This window comes from Leucopleurus acutus (assembly GCF_964270905.1).
Source record: "Leucopleurus acutus genome assembly, chromosome: 9".
In the NCBI taxonomy this organism is placed as follows: domain Eukaryota; kingdom Metazoa; phylum Chordata; class Mammalia; order Artiodactyla; family Delphinidae; genus Leucopleurus; species Leucopleurus acutus.
In genome coordinates this window covers 105,894,479-105,914,928 of record NC_139144.1, presented here as the reverse complement: position 1 = coordinate 105,914,928, position 20,450 = coordinate 105,894,479, and the positions used below count along the sequence as shown (strand labels likewise).

At 53.0% G+C, this 20,450-nt stretch overlaps 1 protein-coding gene across 5 annotated transcripts in view; it reads right to left on the bottom strand.

Moving 5' to 3' along the window:
- Nucleotides 1-20,450, bottom strand: part of DPP6 (dipeptidyl peptidase like 6) — a gene marked incomplete at both ends in the record, with an annotated part of 1,037,088 nt that overhangs the window by 8,850 nt on the left and 1,007,788 nt on the right. For all 5 annotated transcript variants that reach the window (XM_082846708.1, XM_082846710.1, XM_082846707.1 and 2 more), the window contains 3 exons: nt 12,669-12,863; nt 14,765-14,834; nt 19,492-19,590. In XM_082846708.1, coding sequence (XP_082702834.1) covers nt 12,669-12,863; nt 14,765-14,834; nt 19,492-19,590 — 364 coding nt within the window. The remainder of the gene's footprint in view (nt 1-12,668; nt 12,864-14,764; nt 14,835-19,491; nt 19,591-20,450) is intronic.

Below are 20,450 nucleotides of genomic sequence, written 5' to 3'. Positions count from 1 at the left end.
TCTCCAACCATTTCAAGGATGAAAACCCCTACTTTAATCAAAGGAAATACTGGAATTCTAATATCATTTTACGCAAAACGCCAAGCGCCCCTGCCATCACTGTGGCGCGGCCGGGCGTGTAAAGCTGGCTGAGAACCAGGAACGCGCAGCAGCAGAGAATGTTCTGGAGACTCGCAGGCCCGCCTGGGGTCCCCGTCTCCCTCACTTGGACCACGTCGTGACTCCCAGCCACCAGGCTCTGGGAGGGCCCTCCGGGATCAGCAGGAAGAAAAGGCTCTCCGGGTACAAGTCGGCTTCAAGTCAGGGCACTGGGTCCCCCTTCACCTGCAGAGTCCTCTGTCCCCAACTCCTGGGAGGGGTCCCTGTCTTGGACCTGTTTGGTGGCAGAATCACTCCTGCCAGAGCTCTGCCTTGGATGCCACCAGCCCGGCGCCCAGGCTGGCGCTGCCCGGTCCTGCCTTGTCCCTGCCCGCATCTCACTGCTCTCCCCGTGGTCCCTGGTTTCCCCCACCCCGAGTGGCTGGAATCTTTCTGGGTTTTGGACCCTCACTCGGCAGCAGGAGTCCTGCCACCTGCTGGCCAGTAACTGGCTTCTTTCTGAGCCTTCCTGCTGCCTCTCTCCACCTGCCACCACCGCGGAGCCTCCTTCCCCCAGCTTCCTGTCACCCCAGTCTGGGTATTGCCCGCTGATTAGTTTCTTGCGTCTGCTCTCTGGAGCCACCCCATGCCCTCTGACCGCCCTTCTAAGCCTGGGGGACTGTAAACCTCCGGGTCCTGGGCCCTGAGAAGTGCCCTATCCTTCTCCAGCCAACTCTCTAAGGACACCCACGTCCTGGGACGTGGTCAGTTTGAGATGAGTATTTCTTGATTTGTGTGGATGAATGTTATTATTGGGATCAGGCTGGTGATGAAAGCAAAGAGGGTTATATTTTTTACATAATGTTGGTACTTGTTGTTTTTGTAGAAGTCTGTACTAGATGCTATGACGGGGGCGATTAGTATAAGTAGTGTAAGTAGGGTGGAAGAAGTAAATAAGTTTATTACTTTTATTTGGAGTTGCACCAATTTTTTGGTTCCTAAGACCAATGGATAACTACTATCCTTTAAAAGCTTGAAAAAGCCACATTGTTAAGTGTGGGGTGCATGAATTAGCAGTTCTTGCAATTCTTTTTCGGTAAGTAAGAAGCTTTTATCTTCTGTTTTTAGTTTCACAAACTAATGGTTTTTTTAAACTATACTTACAATAAAGAGGCCCTAGAATGATTTTAGGGTTTAGTGACAGGAGTAGGAGGGGGATAATGTGTAGGACTATTAAGGCATGTTCTCGTGTAAAAGTAGGGGTAAGATTATTGATATGGTATGTTTGCCACGTTGTGTTATGATTAGTATGTATAAGGAGTAGAGGGCTGTGATTACAATGTTTACTCCTATTAGGATAATAGTGAGGTTTGATCATGAGAAGGTTGACATAATTACGAGTAGTTCTCCGATCAGATTAATGGTAGGGGGTAGGGCGAGGTTTGTTAAGCATGCTAGTAGTCACCAAGTAGCTATCGGTGGGAAAAAGATTTGTAGGCCTCGTGCTAGGATTATGGTTCGGCTGTGAATGCGTTCGTAGTTTGAGTTTGCTAGACAGAATAGTATGGAGGATGTAAGGCCATGGGCAATTATTAAGGCGGTAGCTCCTATGTAACTTCAAGGGGTTTGGATAAGGACAGCTGCAATGACGAGTGCTATGTGGCTGACTGAGGAGTATGCGATTAGTGATTTTAGATCTGTTTGGCGTAGGCAAATGGAACTGGTCATGATTATTCCTCATAGGGATAACACAAGGAAAGGATAGGCTATGTGTTCTGTTAGGGGATTAAGAATTGATGTGATTCGTAGTATTCCATAGCCTCCGAGTTTTAGTAGTACAGCTGCAAGGACTATTGAGCCTGCAATGGGGGCTTCTACATGTGCTTTGGGTAGTCAAAGATGTAATCCGTAAAGGGGTATTTTTACTAGAAAGGCTATCATGCAAGCTAGTCATATAAAGGTGTTAGATCAGGAGGTTGATAATGGTTGAGCTCAATACTGTAATAGTAGGAAGTTTAGGGACCCTACTGTATTTTGTAGGTATGTTAATGCTACTAGTAAGGGGAGAGATCCTATGAGTGTGTAGAATAATAAATAAAGTCCTGCGTTAAGTCGTTCTGTTTGGTTGCCTCAACGGGTGATGATAATAAGAGTAGGAATTAATGTGGCTTCAAATGTAATATAAAACATAATTAGTTCTATAGCGGTGAAGGTTATAATTAAGAGGACTTGTAGTATAATTAGTATTGTACTGTAGAGCTTTTTTCGGGTAAGTGGTTCTTTTAGGAGGTGAGATTGACTTGCTATTAGTATTAAGGGGAGAAGTCATATTGTTAGTATTAATAGAGGTGCGGAAAGGGAGTCAGAGAAAAATGTTAAAGAGTAGTTAAGGCTATTATCGTTAAATTGATTAAGTAGGAGTAAGCTTGTAAAGCTGATTAATAAACTATGGGCTGTAGTATTGATTCAGATGAAATTACTTTTTGATAACCAAGTCAGAGGTATAAGTATGATAGTAGGAATAATAAATTTTAGCATTGGAGGAGGTTGAGGTTTTGTACATAGTCAGTACCATACGTGTTGGAGACCATGACTAATAAGGCTAGTCCAATAGCTGCTTCGCAGGCTGCAAATACTAGGAGAATGATTGGTATCATGTTGGCTAGGGTGAAGTGTGTATTTAGGATTGTAAGGGCCGCTAAGATGAATAGTGATAGTACTATACCTTCTAGACATAATAATGCGGATATTAGGTGGGATCGGTACATTAATAAGCCTGTGAGGGATACTGTAAAGGCAATTAGAATATTAATGTGGACTAGAGACATTTGGTACTTGTGAGTTTAGATCACAGTCTAGTGGGTCGAAACCACTTGTTTTACTTTAAACTAAGTATCATATTTATCTCATTCTAGGCCTTTTTGGGTTCACTCATAGGCTAGGCTAGCTGCTAGTAAGGAGATTAGGAATAAGGCCATAAGAAGTATTGTTGTTAGATTATTTGTTTGGATTGCTCAAGGTAAGGGGAGCAGGAGAGCGATTTCTAGGTCAAAGAGGAGGAAAGTAATTGCTACTAGGAAGAATTTTATGGAAAAGGGTAGGCGAGCAGATCCTATTGGATCAAAGCCACATTCATAAGGGCTAGTTTTTTCTGCATAGCGTTTAGTTGGGGGAGTCAAAAAGCGATAAGTATGAGCAGTAAGGCCAGGGTTGTATTCGTTAGGAGCGTTAATAGAAGGTTTATTGTTCTTTTTCGGAGTGTACCGAAACTAACTGATTGGAAGTCAGCTGTACTTGTTAATACTAAAAGGACTATGAGCCTCATCAATAGATTGATACATAGAGGAATAATCATACGACGTCTACGAAGTGTCAGTATCAAGCAGCGGCTTCGAAGCCAAAGTGGTGATTTGATGTGAAGTGGAACATTATTTGGCGTATGAAGCAGACGATAAGGAAGGTGGATCCGATGATGACATGTAGTCCGTGGAAGCCTGTGGCTACGAAGAAAGTGGAGCCGTAGACTCCGTCTGAGATTGTAAACGGGGCTTCATAGTATTCTGATGCTTGGAGTAGGGTAAAATAGAGGCCAAGTATAATTGTAATGAGGAGGGCTTGGAGTATGTGTTTACGGTCACCTTCTATGAGACTATGGTGGGCTCAAGTGATAGATACACCAGAAGCTAATAGTACGGAAGTATTGGGGAGTGGGACTTCTAGTGGATTTAAGGGGTGGATACCCGTTGGTGGTCAGGAGCCTCCTAGTTCGGGAGTAGGGGCAAGGCTTGAGTGGTAAAAGGCTCAGAAGAATCCTGTAAAAAATAGGACTTCTGATAAGATAAACAAGATCATGCCATATCGAAGTCCTTTTTGAACGGTTGGTGTGTGGTGGCCTTGGAAAGTACTTTCTCGAATGATGTCTCGTCATCATTGGTATATTGTTAGGGTATTTGTTAAAAAACTTAAAGTCAATAGAATTATTGAGTTGAAGTGGAATCATATGATTAGGCCTGATGTTATGAGAAATGCTGAGAGAGCTCCTGTAAGTGGTCAAGGACTGGGATTTACTATATGATATGAGTGGGTTTGGTGGGTCATTATGTATTGTCCTGCAAGTATAGGCTTACTAGTAAGGTGAATACGTAGGCTTGGATTAGGGCCACAGCGAATTCGAGGATAACTAATAGAGTGAGGATAATAAATGTGATGAGGGCTGTGAATAGACTAATGCTTGTTAATGCAAGAGTTGCACTTCCAATTAGGTGTAGTAATAGGTGACCTGCTGTGATGTTCGCTGTTAGCCGTACTGCTAGGGCTAAAGGTTGAATAAATAGGCTAATCGTTTCGATTATTACTAATATAGGAATTAGGAAAGTGGGTGTGCCTAATGGTAAAAGGTGGGCTAGAGATATTTTTGTCTTGTTACGGAAACCGATGAAGACGGTGCCAGCTCATAGTGGAATAGCTATGCCTACATTTATAGAGAGTTGAGTGGTAGGTGTGAATGAGTGGGGTAGTATTCCAAGAAGGTTTGTGGAAGCGATGAAAAGGAAAAGTGAGATGAGTATTAGAGATCAGGTTTGTCCTTTGGGGCTATGTGTAATTATTAGTTGTTTTGATGTGAGCTTGGTAAGTCATTGTTGGATAGCGATTATACGGTTATTGGTTAATCGATTTGGTGTTGGGAATAGTACGGTGGGAAATATGATAATTAGAGTAGTAATGGGAATACCTAGTACGACTGGGATTATGAAAGAGGCAAATAGATTTTCGTTCATGAGTGGTTTCAAGGGGCTTGTTGTTTTTGTAGTTTAGTGTCCATTGGTTTAGGGGAGGGAGAATAAAAGTGCTTCGAGATTTTTAGTTGGAGTAATGCGAATAGGGTGAAGATCATAGAGAGAATGGTAAGGAGCCATGTTGATGTATCTAGTTGTGGCATACCACTAAGGGGAGTTTATGACTCTCAATCTTTAACTTAAAAGGTTAACGCTGGCTTAGCTTCTTAGTGAGATTATAATATGGATGCAGATCATTTTTCAAAATTCTCTAAAGGAACTAGTTCGAGAACGATTGGTATGAAGCTGTGATTTGAGCCACAAATTTCTGAACATTGTCCATAGAACAGACCAGGTCGTGTTGATATTAGGGTTGTTTGGTTTAGGCGGCCAGGAATTGCGTCTGTTTTTAGGCCTAGGGAAGGGACAGCTCATGAGTGTAATACATCTTCAGAGGAGACTAGTATTCGGATTGTCATTTGTATGGGTAGAACTATTCGATTATCTACTTCTAACAATCGCAGTTCACCTGGTTTTAGGTCTGAGGTTGGAATTATGTATGAGTCAAAGTTTAGGTCTTCGTAGTCGGTATATGGTTGCCCTGCCCTTCATGGTTGGAGCAGCGCTTCCATTATGATGTTGGAAGCGAACGGACCCCGTTCCCGGGGGTGGGAGGGGAGAGAGGGAGGGCCCAGCGCAGAGCAGCAATTGTCCTGACTCCTCATGATGATACAAATTCAGGTGACTTTTGTACTTTTATTACAGTCAGCCTTCCGTATCCACAGGTTCCACACCCACAGATCCAACCAACTGCGTATTGAAAATATTGAAAAAAAAATCCAGAAAGTTCCAAAAAGCAAAGCTTGAAGTTGCCTCACCTTGGTAACTATTTACACAGCATTTACACTGTACTTACAGCTGTCTACATAGCGTTTACACGTAGGGGGATTGTAAGGGATTGAGAGATGTGTGTATCTTAAGTACACAGGACGATGTGTGATGGTTGTGTACATATGCGCCACCATTCCACAGAAGGGGCCTAGGGAGCCGAGGACTGTGGTACCCACGTGGGTCCTGGAACCAGTCCCCAAGGATAACGAGGGCCAACTGTGTATTGCTGTTTATTGTTTCCCCAGAGTATCTGTGGAACATTGATGATTCATGCATGTTCATCCTGTGGATGGATGTTTGATTCCATTTCAGAATACTAGTGAGAACAAGAGAACTGGCCCCACTACCTTCCCATCCTCCTCCCTCCACCCCTCGTCCCCATCCATCCCTTGAGCGTGTGTCATCTGTAAGCCTCAGTGCCAAGTCTTAGGGACAAAGGCTAATTCACAGGCCTTATTGTCAGAAGCTTCCACTCTCCGAGTCAGGATATCTTGTGTCCAATTCCTGCTCAGCTACTAAGGGGCTGTGGGACCTTCAGACAGGTCACTGAAACTTTCTGGGGAGAAACAGAACAGGCTCCAGACGCTGGGACACCAGGCTCAGTGTGGGGTGAGGTGCAGGATTGCAACAAGCCAGCCAACTCCGAGTCTGCACCCTACGTGGGCCTCCCTCGGCCTCTCGCAGACGCAGGTACTCGGGAATGTGATGTGCAGGCTGGAGAAGCTGGCCTCCCCTGGAGAGGATACACACCATGTCGAGGGGTGCGGGTCTCTGCAATGAAGAGCTGGATGCCCTCCCCCACCCTCGGTAAAGCCCACCCGCCAACAGCTCACAGTCTGCACACAGAACTGGCGCCCCGGTTAGTGCCTCTCTTACGAATGAAGAGGCAGCCAGGTTTCATCAGAAATGTAAAGAATCTTCCAGATGAGAGAGTCCAAACCCAAACAACAACAACAAAAAACCTCAGAATAATTCAGGAATCCAGAGGGAACAGAGATAATTCAGTGAACAGAAGAAAATCGTCCTAATATATCTAGACAGACAAAAAATATTGAACCAATTAGACAAGAAGAGTATGCTCTTGGATGAAGAGAGAAGGCTAGGGATTTTGAAGTGTCATGCCTGAAAATAAACATTCAACAGAAAGGCTGGAATATAGGAGAGAAAAGGTATGATGAGAATAAACCGGAAGCACCAAAATAGTACAATAGAAGTTCCAGAAAGAAACAACAGAGCAAAGAGAAATTATCAACACATTATAGTAAAAACTTTCCAAGACTGAAGAACAATTATTCCCCAGATTGAAAAGTCCCACACCAATGGCTGAAATTTGAGGATACCAGGATTAAAGACGTCCTTCTTCTGAAAAGGAGAAAGAAGCAGACCATCTACAAGGATCAGCGAATAGAATGACATTGTTTTTCTCACCAGCAACACGTGGTGGACGATTCCAGGGCCTTCTAGACAGAAATGATTTTGTTTGTAGGTTTTATATCTAGATAAACAATAATTTCAAATGTGGGAATAGAATAAAGACATTTTGAGATGTTTTCTAGATATATGAAGGAAAAAGTAAATAAAAAGGGAAACATGTATCTGTTGCTCTTTGGCCCATGACCCAGGGTGTGTGCCAAGGACCCAACACAGGAGAGTGGTGAAAAGGGCCTCAAACGTGACCCTATAGACACCTGGTCCAAATGGACGAGAAGAAAGGGGACTACAGCTCAAGAAAAGAACGTTGGAACTGATAGATAACTAGTATGTTTGAGCATCGGGGAAGAATATTCATAGGAGCCCGAGTGGCATGCAGGAGCAACTGGAAATATTATGAGCAGGTACCAATACACAGAAAGTTACCCAAGTGAAAGACAAAGCAGCACTTCAGGAAAAACGAAGTGATGTAAAGTAGGGCACGAAGCGACCACCAGGGTCTGAGGTCAGCACCATTTACGCAGTGAGCCTGCGCCTCAGACTGCTGATCTAACCAGGCAGTTGATGTGACAGTTCTGGGAAGATGACGGTACAGAGCAGCTAAATCCTCACCTGCAACAACAGGAAGTCACGTGATGAGGAATCGTGACGTGAGGACAACTGTGCTCAGAAGAGACGAGGTGAACTTGATGAAGGGGATGAGGCGCCTGAGGGTGGTTGTGTCTCCGGGAAGCGGGGCTGGTGGGGGGTTGGGCGAAGGGCAAGGGAATTTGTGTGGGTCATTTAAGCCTTTGTTATGGGTTGAATTCTGCAAAATATGTTGAATTTCTAATCCCTCAAACCTTAGTATGGGACAGTATTTGTCAATAGGGTCCACTGCAGATGTAATTAGTAAGTTAAGATGAGGTCACACTAGAGTGACTCGTGTCCTCGTAAGAGGAGGAGAGACACAGAGACCCAGGGAGGACACGGCCAGTGGAAGACGCAGGATTGGAGGGACGCAGCTACAAGGCAAGGACTGCCAGCGACCATGGGGAGCTGGAGGGGGCGAGGAAGGGCCCCTGCCCTGCGGTGTTAGAGAGAGCGCGGCGCTGCCCATACCTTGATTTTGCCGTTCCAGCCCTAGGAAACTAACACAACACTTTAATACTTTTGCTTTTTAAAAACATTGTGCAGGTATCATAGGATAGCCTGGCAGACTTCAAGTCACGTCTGCCAGGCTTAGGAGTTGGAGGTGTGTGCAGACGCATGCACACACACACACACACACACACACACACAGACGGCCTAGGTTGACCTTCAAAGCACGGCAGGCATACCCACACACGTGGAACCATTGAATACGTTTCTCCAAGTTTCTGAATTCTCTTCTAAGGACCCAAATCCCTGATACACAGACGTGCGTCTGGGAATACCTGGTGAAATGGTCAACCTGGCCCCATGAGGATTCTGCCCCACGGCCTGAGGTCCAGACCACGACTGCTGGGATCGTGTAACAGTCTGCGGAGACCACGGAGCGTGGAGAGAGCCACGTGAACCTCAAAGGGCACGGGGCCCGGGTCTCAGGCGCCATTCCAATTCATAAAATACATCGGATTTTTATTCTCAGCCCTACTTCCACATTCGCAGGCAGCCTCTGGTCTCCGGCAACCCCTCCATTTAATTACCTGGCGATTCACTTCCTGATCTAAAAACCACAGGTCTTGGTAAGGATCCTCATTTGTAAAGTGCTCAGGAGTCTCCCAAGGAAAATAGTTTTTACCAATATCAAATATTTTTATTATCTTTTGCTATATTTCCACTCATCAGCGGGCAGTTCCTGTGTGATGGCTGTTTCCTGGAGAGCAGTGGAGCCCTGAGGCGGACCAGCCTGACCCAGGCGTAGGCGCGTGTTTTATCACTGGGATGCTCTGAGGCGCAGCAAGGCCCCGGCGTCCTTCTCTATGGAGCAGGCGCTGAGCTCTGCTCCACGGCAGGGTCTGCAGAGGCCCCGAGTGAGGACGGGGGAGGCTCCAGCCTCCAGAAGCGCGTCTGGGGGAGATGGGCTGACACCCTGGGAGCAGCAGTGCTCGCACCTTCCAACCTTCCACGTGTCCACACTGTCTCAAGCTGTCCCCGCCAGCGACCGGCAAGGGGTCCTCCGAGGCCCGCCTCAGCTTGGCAGAGATGCTCGAAGCCCAGCTGCCACGGGAAGCCCGCTCTCTGTGTCCCGTCCTTTCCCGTGTCAGAGCCCCTGCAGTCTGACGGCTCTGCCCCTGCTGCGCTCTGGGCCGCGCATCCTGCACAAACGCACCTTCTGCACGTCTAAGTGTGCGTTGGCACCGCTTCCCGGGGACCCACACTGACGCAGGTGTCACGGACCACACAGCTGCTCTCAGCACCTTCAGAGTCAGGGAGCCTCACAGCCAGAGACTCGATGGGGCAACTTGGAGGGGCCAGCGGGAGGAATGTGGTCAGCACATTTGTCCTGCCCTCTGCTGGGGGCAGCAGAGCGTCGAGAGGGACACAGAGCTCACCGCTCCGCTCCACGCCCGTCTCCGTATCTGTCCGCTTACAGATCTTGCTGACGCTGCTGCAGAAATGCCTCCTCCACGGCATGGTGCTGCCCCTGCCCTCCCGGGGCCTCCGACAGCCCCAGCGTACCCCACATCGATCCCCTGGATCTTCCTAACCCTGCCATATGCCTTTGAAGACACGTATGTTATTTCTCTCTCCTTAAACCACCCCACTGGAATGTTTCCTGCCAGGATTCTGACCCGTAAAACCTGCTACACCGCTACCAGCATTACGGTTCTGAAAAATAAAGGTGGCTTTGTCACCTCCTTGCTAAACTCCCCTGAGGGACCTCTGCTGCCGGGAGGGCAGGCGCCGGCTCCGGAAGATGGTGTGGGAGGGTCTCAGCCCACCCCACGTCTCCAGGCATCCCCTGGCCCCAGCGCGGCCCACACTGGGCTTACTGGGCCCGGACCTCATGCGCCTTTGCGTTACCGGGGCCGTTGCTCTCAGCACTTTGTCGGTGTGGAATGTGCACTCGCGCTCCCTGGGCAATCCCAACTACCCTTTGAGGTGGGGTCTTGGCAGAAAGCCACCTCCTCCTAGAAGCCCCTCCAGGCAGGGCTGTCTGTGCTCCTCTGCTCCCAGACCACCGTTCGCGTGGCCCTCGCCTGGGAGGGACATGCTTCCAGCTGTGGTCGGGGGAGAGCCCCTGCTCCAGGACTTCCTCCAGGTGATGGACGAAGTTGGGACAACTGCCCGGGGCTGGGGAGCTTTGGGGAGCTAGGGTGGGGAGCTGGTCTCAAGGCCTCTTAAACTGAACAGACTGGGCTATTTCTTTCTAATGAAAATACGGACCCAGATCCTAAACAAAGCTTCGTAGAGTTTTCCATGGCTTGAGACACTTGGGCATCAGCTTCCAGAGAAGGTCTGCGTGGCTGCTGACGGCTGTAAGGCTTGTGATGGTTCACCTTCCTGTTCCTGGAAGCCTCAGTGGCCTGAGAGCTGACGTTATTTACTGTTGCTCTGGAACAGGTTCTGCCCTGTTTGTGAACAGATGGCCGATCAACCCCTTATTTTTAGAAGCACCGTGAGTGTGAAACAGCCGGTGCCCTCTCGTCCCCTGCTCAGAGTGGGGCGGCCACACCAGCCAGGCTGGCAGGATGTCTGAAGGACACCGCGTCCTCCCCCAGGGCCTCGGGGGGCCCGTGAGGACTCCAGGTTTCCTGGGAGGAGTCAGAGCAGGGCGGCAGGTGGGGAAGGACAAAAAGAGGGGGGCTCCGAGGGAGGGGGCTCTGCGGTCAGCCTTGTCCCATGCCTCCCAAGCCTGACCTGGGCCCGCGTGCTTCTCCAGAGGGGTCCCTGTGGCCCACGTGCCGCTGCTGCCTCTCCTCCTTTCCCGGCTGTGTTGTCACCACCCTTCCTTCCTCCGCCTGGGGCGGTGGACCGGTCCCCAGCCCCCCCTGCTCCTGGGTGATGCTTCTGGGTTCAGGGAGACAGGAGGAGAGGTTTGCTGGGTGCCCCGGGGAGGCTCCTCCCTTCCCTCCTGGAGGTTTCTGGACGTGGCTCGACCTGCTGGCGGTGCTCTGGCAGCCGTCCTGTGAGCGTGGGAAGAGGCTCAGCGCAAGGCCACGTGCTTCGCTGAGTGGAGAGACGAGAGAGCTGGGCCTGCAGTGGCACTGTTGGGCCCCTGAGCAACTAAGCTGAGGCCTGGCGTCCCCTTGGACTTCCAGCGCCAATACACTGTCGTGTTTTTAAAGCACGTTTAACATTGGGTGTGTGCGTGCGCGTGTCTGTGCTGTTGTTAACTTCCAGGCAAAAGCATCCTGACGGGAGCGACTTCCCAGACTCGGGTCCTCAGCCATCTCTCCTACCCCTGTTCTCTGCCTGTAGCACGTGCTGGTCTGATCGTGTCGCCTCTCTTCACCAGCTCACGACTCCCTTGAGGAGAGTGGGCCATTCGTTCACGCACTCATGGTTTCACCCACTTAGAAATTATTTACTGAGTGCACACCACGTGCCATCAATCTTTTTAAAAACAAGAGCGAAAATGCTCTGAAAAGTCAGTAAAGTGAAATCTTTTAAACCTGCAGAGCACACAGTCACGATGACACACGGGATGCAACGTCCAGCCTTCTTACAGCCCTTCAGTCAGCACTTATTCATCTGGGCGCTGTATGCCGCCCTTTCCATATGCCCAGCGTCCAACCTCGTGCACCCCGCTTCACAATGAGGACGACAAGCATGCGACGTGCTCTTCTTGTCCCTCCGAGCACCGGAGTTCGTGGGTCTGGCTGCATCTCCCTGGTAAGGTCATGTCTGGCCCTACGGTCCGCTGTGCCGTAAAACTGTGGAAACTCTACTTCTACAGATGCGCCTGCAGGCCAGTTAGTCGGGCACAGGTTCTTGATGTCTCTTATTCCGGGGCAACAATAAAATTCAATCAGTAACTTCCCCTGCGCTAAGCCCCTTTCTGTTCTCGGTGACACTCTATCCGTCCTGCTGCCTCGGTGACAGGGATGTGAAGAAACCAAGGGACAAAACGCGCCCGTCAGCGGGGCTGAGCGGGGGTTCTGACTTGCCGCCTGGAAGCGCAGGGGGTCCTTCCTCAGGAACGCAGTGACCCGCTGCGTGGCTCCAGCCCCACTCACGTCCTCTCTCTCTCAGGGCCCCAGCCCGGCTCTCCCCCCGTGATCAGTGGCCAAGGTCTACAATCACAGCACGCCCACGCCACGGTCTCCGCACCCGGTTTCAATCAGCGAAACGGACAGGCCACCGAGCTGTGTGATAACGAGGATACAAGTCTTTGGGAGAAGATTACTAGCAGGAATTCACTGCGGAATGGCCCGAAGACTTTGTAAGTACAAGCAAATCGCAGGTGAAATGTGTGTTGACAAGAAACACGCGTCTGGAGAGGACCGCGGCGCAGCCCAGGTAGGAGCCGCGGCCACCCCCCTCCCCCTCTCCCCCCATTCCAGTGGTGCCTCCGGGGGCCCTCACCTCACAGCCTCCATCTGGTCCTTCTCCTCCAGGGAGCCCAGCCTCCGCTTCACCTCGTGCAGCAGCTTGGTCCCTTGGAAGCCGCTGCCACGGCCGTCGCACTTGACCACCACGGCCCCGTGACTACTCACCATCACCGTCTCCCAGCTCACCTCAAACTTCTCAGCCACGCTCTGGCTCCCCGGGGCGCCATCCCTGGAAAGACAGGCCAGGGCTTGGCACGTGGCTTGCAGCAGCGGCTGGTCCAGCCGACATCAGGTCCGATGATGCTTCCCCAGGGGCTGGCAGGGCCCTCCCCGGAGGGTGCCCGAGACCCCGGCCACGACGCCCGGCTCCACAACTCTGCACACCCGGAGGGCGATGGGGAAACTGAGCTCCCAGGACCACCCCGAGCACAAGGTCACCGAGGGGCATGTTCTCGGGGAGAGGAACTTTGGAAAGTCCTTCCACGTCCCCCCTCGGTTGGTCTCCCCACACGGCCTGACTCGTCCTGCCCTTCTTGGGCGCAGTTTCCCAGGCTGCCACCTTGGTCCCCATCATGTGTGCTCCTTCTGGTGGTTCCTGGTTTGAAGGAATTCCCTCCGTCTGGTTCGCCCCGGAGCAGAGCCTGTGGCTGACCTGGGTGGCCTTCCTGTCCGCGTCTCCAGGGGCAGCCTGTCCACTGCCCCCACAGAGTATCGCCCAAGCACTTAGCTGGGTGGGGTGTGGGTTCTCTTGTTCGTGTGGCTTCCCTGTTTCCCGACTGGGGGCACGACCGTGTGAGCTCAAGTCACCCACGGCGTGTGTTCTCAGCCGGGACCCGGCCAGAGCTGCCGACGGGCCTTGCAGCTGGGGACACGGCTGTCGAGCGTTCACTAGTGCTAATGGGGGTGAGGAAGCTCTAAGTGACTTTCCTTCTGGAGGGGACACAGGGTGAGCAGAAGGGACGGCCAACGCCAGGCCCAGGGCCCTCAGAAACGGCGACAGATGCAACGCCCCTTCTGAGGCTGGCCGCCCCTCCAAGGAGGCCACAGCTTCTGCACCACTGTCATCCTGGCCTTCTGCTGGGACAGGAGTGCAGGCAAGGGGTGTGTGTGTACGGGTGTGTGGTGTGTGTATGTGCTGTGTATACTGGTGTGTGTCTGTGGTATGTGGTTTGTGCGTGTATGTGAGCATGGGTGGGTGTGATGTGTATATCTGTGTTGTGTATGTGTGTTGCGTACGTGTGTATATATGTGAGTGTGTGCTGTTGTGTATGTTTGGTACATTCACGTGGTGTGTGTGTGAGTGTGTGTGTGGTCGCTGGCCAAGTCCAGACGGTGAGGACAGCGGGTTAGGGGCAATAAGCGGGGGCAGCACAGTGGGTCGTGGCCCGGCGTCCTCACAGTGCAGCCTTCGTCACTGAGGGCTGGGCCCCAGGCCGGGCCCCAGGCAGGAAGCACAGGGTTAGTCAGGCTCTGGGGGGGTGATTTCACTGTGGTCCCTAAAGAGCCCCAGTGCAGGCCTCTGCTCTCCCCTGGACCCTTCCACATGAATACGGGGCTGCGTCCCCAGAGGCCCCGAGGCTCAGTGTCTCCTCTGTCCCGTGGCCACTCACGCACCCCAGCGAGCGGCAGCCCTAATCAGGACCCACTACCGTCAGAGGTGCTTAGAAAGCTCTGAAGTCGTTCTCGACATTTGACCCAGAAGCTTGCTAATCAGCACAAGGCAGATCTGAAGTCATCCTGAGGACCAACGCCTGGTGTTCAAGGCCGCCTGGTGGCACCGGAGGAGCCGCTGGCCCCAGCGAGACCCTGCCGGGCCCGCCTCCCGGGGCCCGGGGTGACCTCGGGTGCATCCGTCCGCCCTGCACAGTGAAGGTGGGCTCCCCATCAGCTTCCCTGCTGTCCCTGGGGCCGCTGGCTGGCCACCGAAGCACGACTCCCGGAATGTGACTCAAGTCCTGCACTCACTGTGGCAAATCCCCCGAAATCGACTGGGGCCCCACTTTCCTTTGACGTCTGGGGTCAGCGGCTGTTACAGAGACAGCCTGCTGAATTGCTTCCAGTGGTCGGTCTGCAGTGGGCATCAGGCTCCCGCTCACCACCTCCATGAGAGTTTCACCCTGGGGTACTTACACCACCAGGAGCAAGGGGTAGTGGGTGGTGTCCGAGAAGGTCGCTGGCTTGAGGATCTGAACGGGCAAGTCTAGGCAGAAACAGAACACAGGGCAGCAGTCAGGGGCCAGGAAGGGAGGGGCGGGACGGGCGCTGGCTGGGTGTGCCCGCCCTGGGGTGTGCTCCCGGGGGCCTGGGAGACGGGCACCCTGGAGGGTTAAGGCCGGTCCTCCACAGACAGGGGCACTCCGGCTCACTCTGGACTTGGGGAAAGCACCCAACCTCTTTAAGCTTAGTTTCTCCATCTGAAGCTTAACTGCAACCTTGCCAACAGGAAAGTGTTGAAAAGCAGAAAAGCCTGGACCCCTGTGAGCACTTGCTGACAGCAAAATTCCAGGCAGGGATGGCGGGGGAACGAACCCCCAGGGCAGGGTGCACCTCTCTGCCGGGCAGCACTGCCCCAACAAGTAGTTAAGTGGGGACAGGCGGAGACTGAGGGCGGGGTGGGGTAAGGCAGGGGGCAGCGGCCCTGAGGGAGAGGCTAGAGCTGTGGGGAGCCTCCGTGCAAAGCCAGGGGCTGCGCGGGCCTCCCCGTTTGCAGGCTGGAACTGGGCAGGTCTGGCTGCCTGCGGAGCCAGCGGGAGGGAGCTGGTGCAGCCGTGGGTCCTGCAGCCAAGGTCCTTTGGATCTGGTCCTTGGCAACCAGGACCCAGTCTGGGAGGGAGGGGGCCGTTTCCCTCACTGCTTTCTCTGTTCTTCCCCAAACAAAGCTTCCTGCGCAAGTTAGAAATTGTTTATTGACATTAGCTACAGCCCAGATGAGCGATTAAGTTGGAATTAGTGGCTTTTTCAGTACAGTTACTGTAGATGCACCCCAGGCTGGGGGCTGGCTTAGCCGCCTGCTCTGACCAGGGTCTCATTACTGATTCTGGCTGAATGTTAATGGCTTGCAAATTAGATCAATGGCCCAGGGACCCTGGACTTTATCACTGAAATATCCATAAAACATGGTCTGGGCTGCTTCCTGCCACTGATAAGCCCATGGGCAGGCTTTGGCCACAAGCGGCTGAATACATTCAGAGAGTGTTCCTGGAATTGGAATGCTTCTCTAAGGAAAGCCTTAGCCTCCGGTAGCATTAAATGAAAAACAAAGCATAACAAAATAAAAACAGTCTGTAGGGCGACATCATTCGGATTTCCTTGGTGCCGGCCCTGCACACAGCTGTCCCTGCTCTCCTTGCATCTACGTCCCCGTTTACCCGCAAGTAAAACCTCACCCTGGAAAGAAACCTCATGTGCAAGGGGGGCCGGGAGTTGGCTATTTGCTTCTAAAGACCCTTTTCTGCATTTTTGGAGGAGGGGATGGCAGGCACCCCTTAGTGCTCTGGGGTTTGGGAAACATTGTGTGCAGAGTGGATGGAGGAGGGCCCTGGGCTAGAAGCTGAGACAGGATCCTGTGAAGGAATATGATCTGGCCTCCAAGGCTGTGGTAGGAAGTGACAGATGGGAGAAAACTTGCTGATGGGGGACGGGGGCGGGCAGCAAGCTGAGGTTGACCGGTGGAGGCTGACTGGCCTTACAGGGCGTGGCCTGTGCAGTCACGCAGGCCTGTGCAAGAGCCCTGGCTGGACTGGAAGCTCACAATAAGCCCCACGTTCATTTTGCTCGGGCCCTGCACCTTACGGGGCCTGCCTGAGGTCTGCAGATAAAGACCAGGGTAGAGGGGGTGGGGCCAGACCTGTGGAGGTTGCTTGCTCACTCACCCACCCTCCTATCCCTCCATCCATCCTTCCCTGCATCCCTGCATCCCTCCATCCATCCTTCCCTGCATCCCTCCATCCCTCCATCCATCCTTCCCTGCATCCCTCCATCCATCCTTCCAACCATCCTTCCCTGCATCCCTCCATCCATCCTTCCCTGCATCCCTGCATCCCTGCATCCAACCATCCTTCCCTGCATCCCTGTCTCCATCCATCCAACCATCCTTCCCTGCATCCCTCCATCCATCCTTCCCTGCATCCCTGTCTCCATCCTTCCATCCATCCTTCCCTGCATCCCTGTCTCCATCCATCCAACCATCCTTCCCTGCATCCCTCCATCCATCCTTCCCTGCATCCCTGCATCCCTCCATCCACTATCAATCTGAAGTTGTTTTCTTGTTTTCTTGCCTCTGGTTCTTCCTTATAAAAGGAAAGCACGAAGATAAATGTCCAGGCTCTCATGAACCTGGATCTGCCCTGAGTGACTGGACTCCAGGTTCTGCATGGCAGTTTGAACCAGTCACTGATGCCTTCCCCACGGGCAGCCCAGACATTCCTTTGACCCATTTCCTGGCAATACGAAGTCTCAGTGATGGGGCTGTCTGTACAAGACACCCTGTATGGTCAGAGTCGCTCTCTTTACAGAAAACCGCTCGGCAGGGAAGAGGCGGAGACTTGAGATGAACAGATCAGGAGCCGCGTCTCCAGTGCACACGTCCCGGGGCAGCAGAGGTTCTGCTTCCTGCCTGTGGGTAGCTGGTTTCGGGCCTGTCTGACTAGGGGTCGCCGGTTTCTGTCCCAGTGAAACAGCTCCCGGGCTCCTGTGGTGGGTTCCCGGGTCTCCCCGCTCTGCCTTATCGTGTCAGAGCCGCGCCTCCTGCAGGGCTCCTGAGCCCGCTTTCAGCGTGGACTTGCATCCTTCCTGCCCCTCATTTCTGTTCTGTGGTTCCCCAAGCCCTGATGACGGGCATCTGTGGACGGCCCAGTTCCTCTGTCTGACTGACAGCTCCTCTCCCGCTCAGGACTGGACGTGCTTGAACCCAGCCACCTGGGGCTGTGCTCCCTGGACACGCAAAACTGCCCTCGGTTCCAGAGCCGAGTGCGTCCTGTGGGACCTGCGTGCGTCTCAGGGACGTTGAGAGAAACCCAGACCCGGAGAGGCGGTGGGGATGGCCCTGGCCTGTGGGCAGTGATGTCCCCGCCGGGCATGACTGCAGGCTCCACTCATGCTTCTCCTAAGTCTATCTCTTCTCCCGCCTCAGGCCCTTCCTTCTTGTTTCCTCCATCAGCCCCTCATCAGAGCGAGTGCACACGGGCCATTGTAAGAGAAAGGCCTCTGCACCCGTGGGCCCGGGGGAGACGGGTTGAAACACATCCTATTTTCCGACTTTTCTGACTGTCGCAGGTGAATCTCTCTCCCTACCTGTATCTCTAGCGATGTTTAGAAAGGTTCCCATATAGTGTGATTCCGTGTGGCCCAACGATAGGACAAGGATGAAGGTGCTGGAGGGTGAGGGCCCCCGTGTCGGCTGCCACCTGGGACAACCCCGCGGCTGGAATTCCACCAGCCTCCCGACCCACCCACGACCGACCATGCTGACGCTTCTCCCTCCTTCTCCACCAACCGAAAGCGACTCCAGGAACCCCTTCAAGCCCCACCTTCCTGGGAACCTTCACGGGACCCCAGTCCATTCTCACGCTCTCCCCTGAGCTCCTGGGCCATTCCTTTCTGCTCTGAAGGATGCAGCTTTACGGGATGCACTGTCTGGGTGGGTTTGATTTCGTTCCACAAGCTGAGCCTTGGTTCCTGCCCTTAGGGGCTCACGGTCTGTCAGGTGGCTGGGTCCAATCTAACAAGGGGTGCTGAGTGATACTCCAGGGCCCCCCAGCCCTAGTGACAAGCTGCCGTCCCACTGAAGGGGCAGGGCAGACAAGGAGCTTCCAGACATGGACTGGGGCGGCAGACACAGGCTTGGGCTACCACCTGCTCCCCCGGCCCAGGCCTGCAGTTCAGGCATCACTAGTCAATCTCCGCACTCTTTTCCATTGATCCCTGGCGACCTTCTAAGTTAGCTCAGGAGACGAAGTCTATTCACCAACCTCAGAGACGAGGGGCAGGTGGTACCTGAATGGATGACTCAAAGATGACTTCAAGGTTTGAAATCTCAGTTATCTGAAACCAGTCAGCACAACCGAACGGTGTCACCCTCAACAGGAGGAGCGCGTGGAGGGGGACACAGTGCTGGGGGAAGGACGGTGAGATGAGTTCGGAGCACTGTGCACTTGCAGTCCCCAAGGGCAGACGCCCGCTGGGTGGCAAAGCTCCGGGTGGGCTGATGGGGGACTGTCTGCAGAGGCGAGGAGGCTATGAGAACCCTGCTTCCCTCCAGGAGAGGCAAGTCCCATTCCAGCCAGTGCTCTGGGGTCCTCGGGGCCTAGGGGTGCCTGCTGCAGGGCACGTGCTCGTAAAAGCTTATCGAATGGCTGAACGGACAGTTCAAGAGGGAGAAGGACGCAAGCCAAGGCAGAGCGCTGGATGGCCGCGGGCGGCACCGACCACGAACCCCTCACGCTGTTTCTCCAGCTTCCAGGACGCCTCTCAGCCCACGGGCAATGTTTAGACGTAAGATGATGAAGCACCATGAACATCAATGGCACAGAAGGGGAGCTTCCAGGGGGACACGCTTTCCTGGATGGTATCGTGGCCGGTTCCACCCCAACAAGGAGCGGGTTTCCGTCTGGGGTCTTGTCTAAACCGTCAGCCTCTCGAGGACAGAAACCACGTGCTCCCGTCTGTGTGTCACAGAGCGAGCATGCTGGCCGTGAGCAGTCGGCTCAGCGCGAGCTTCCCCGGCCCCCGGCCCCCCCGCTGCTGAGGACGCAGTGCTAGCCCGTGCTCCCCCGCAACCCCCCACCCGGCAATCATGGTCAGGCTGTTTCAGAGCAGATGCTGGTTTTCCCGTTTAAAGGAGCAAACGTAGCACTTACTGTAATCGTCAACCTCGATTTTCCTGTATTCTACTTTAGGCATCTGCCGATCGTTTATGGCTTTCTGTACGTGTTCATTTGTTTCTAGGTCGAAAATTTCTGAAAGAGAGAAAGAAATGACACACTCAGATTCAGTAACCGCTTCTTGACGCCGCGAGTCTTCACGCGCCTCCTGTCGCTAGCTCCTGCGTCAGAGGAGGGCCACTGGTTCCACGGCTGGAACCAGAGCTGCACACATTAGATCATGCGCTCAGGTCCCAGCACGAGGGGAGAGTCGAGCTCAGGGCAGGGGCTCCAGGCTGACGGCAGGTTCTTCCACTGTGTCCAGCGCCCCTGCCCCCCCGCGATCCTCACTCCCCACGGCGTTTCTCCCTCTCCCACACACACATGTTGCTTTAGGTGTGCTTGGTCTCAAGACTGCTGGTTTTGGGAGACCGACGTCGTGCCTGCCAGGACAAGCGGTTTTACAAACGTAGAGGCCTTAATACCACTACAGAAAGGAGAGTAGAAGCTGGAGCGCGACCGTTATTACGTTTTCCAGGAAGAGTGGTTGGGCTCGGGTTTGTTGCCTTAGTCATAGGGGGTCTGGCTTTGGGGACCTTGGTCTGGACAGGCACTCGAGCTGTTAGTGAAGCCACGTGAGCCGCAGTGCAGGGGGACCGGCCCATCTCCCTTGGAGTCTGACCCGCACCGTAGACACACCAGCTCTGTGACCCTTAGGTTGTAACAGCTCAAAAGGCCTTGGCTGTGACCCTCTACCCCCATCAGCCCTCTTCACTGATCCCCTGCGGACGTGGCCCTTCTGTTACGTGTCAGACTTCCTCCATCTGACACGTAACAGAACCCACCCCACTTCTTTTCTCCCCTCTCACCTCAGTCCTACCTGGGGACAACTTGTGGTTCATTTGAAAGGAAGTTTTATCTTTAAGGGGCTCGACGTTTGGCTCGACAAGTCACTT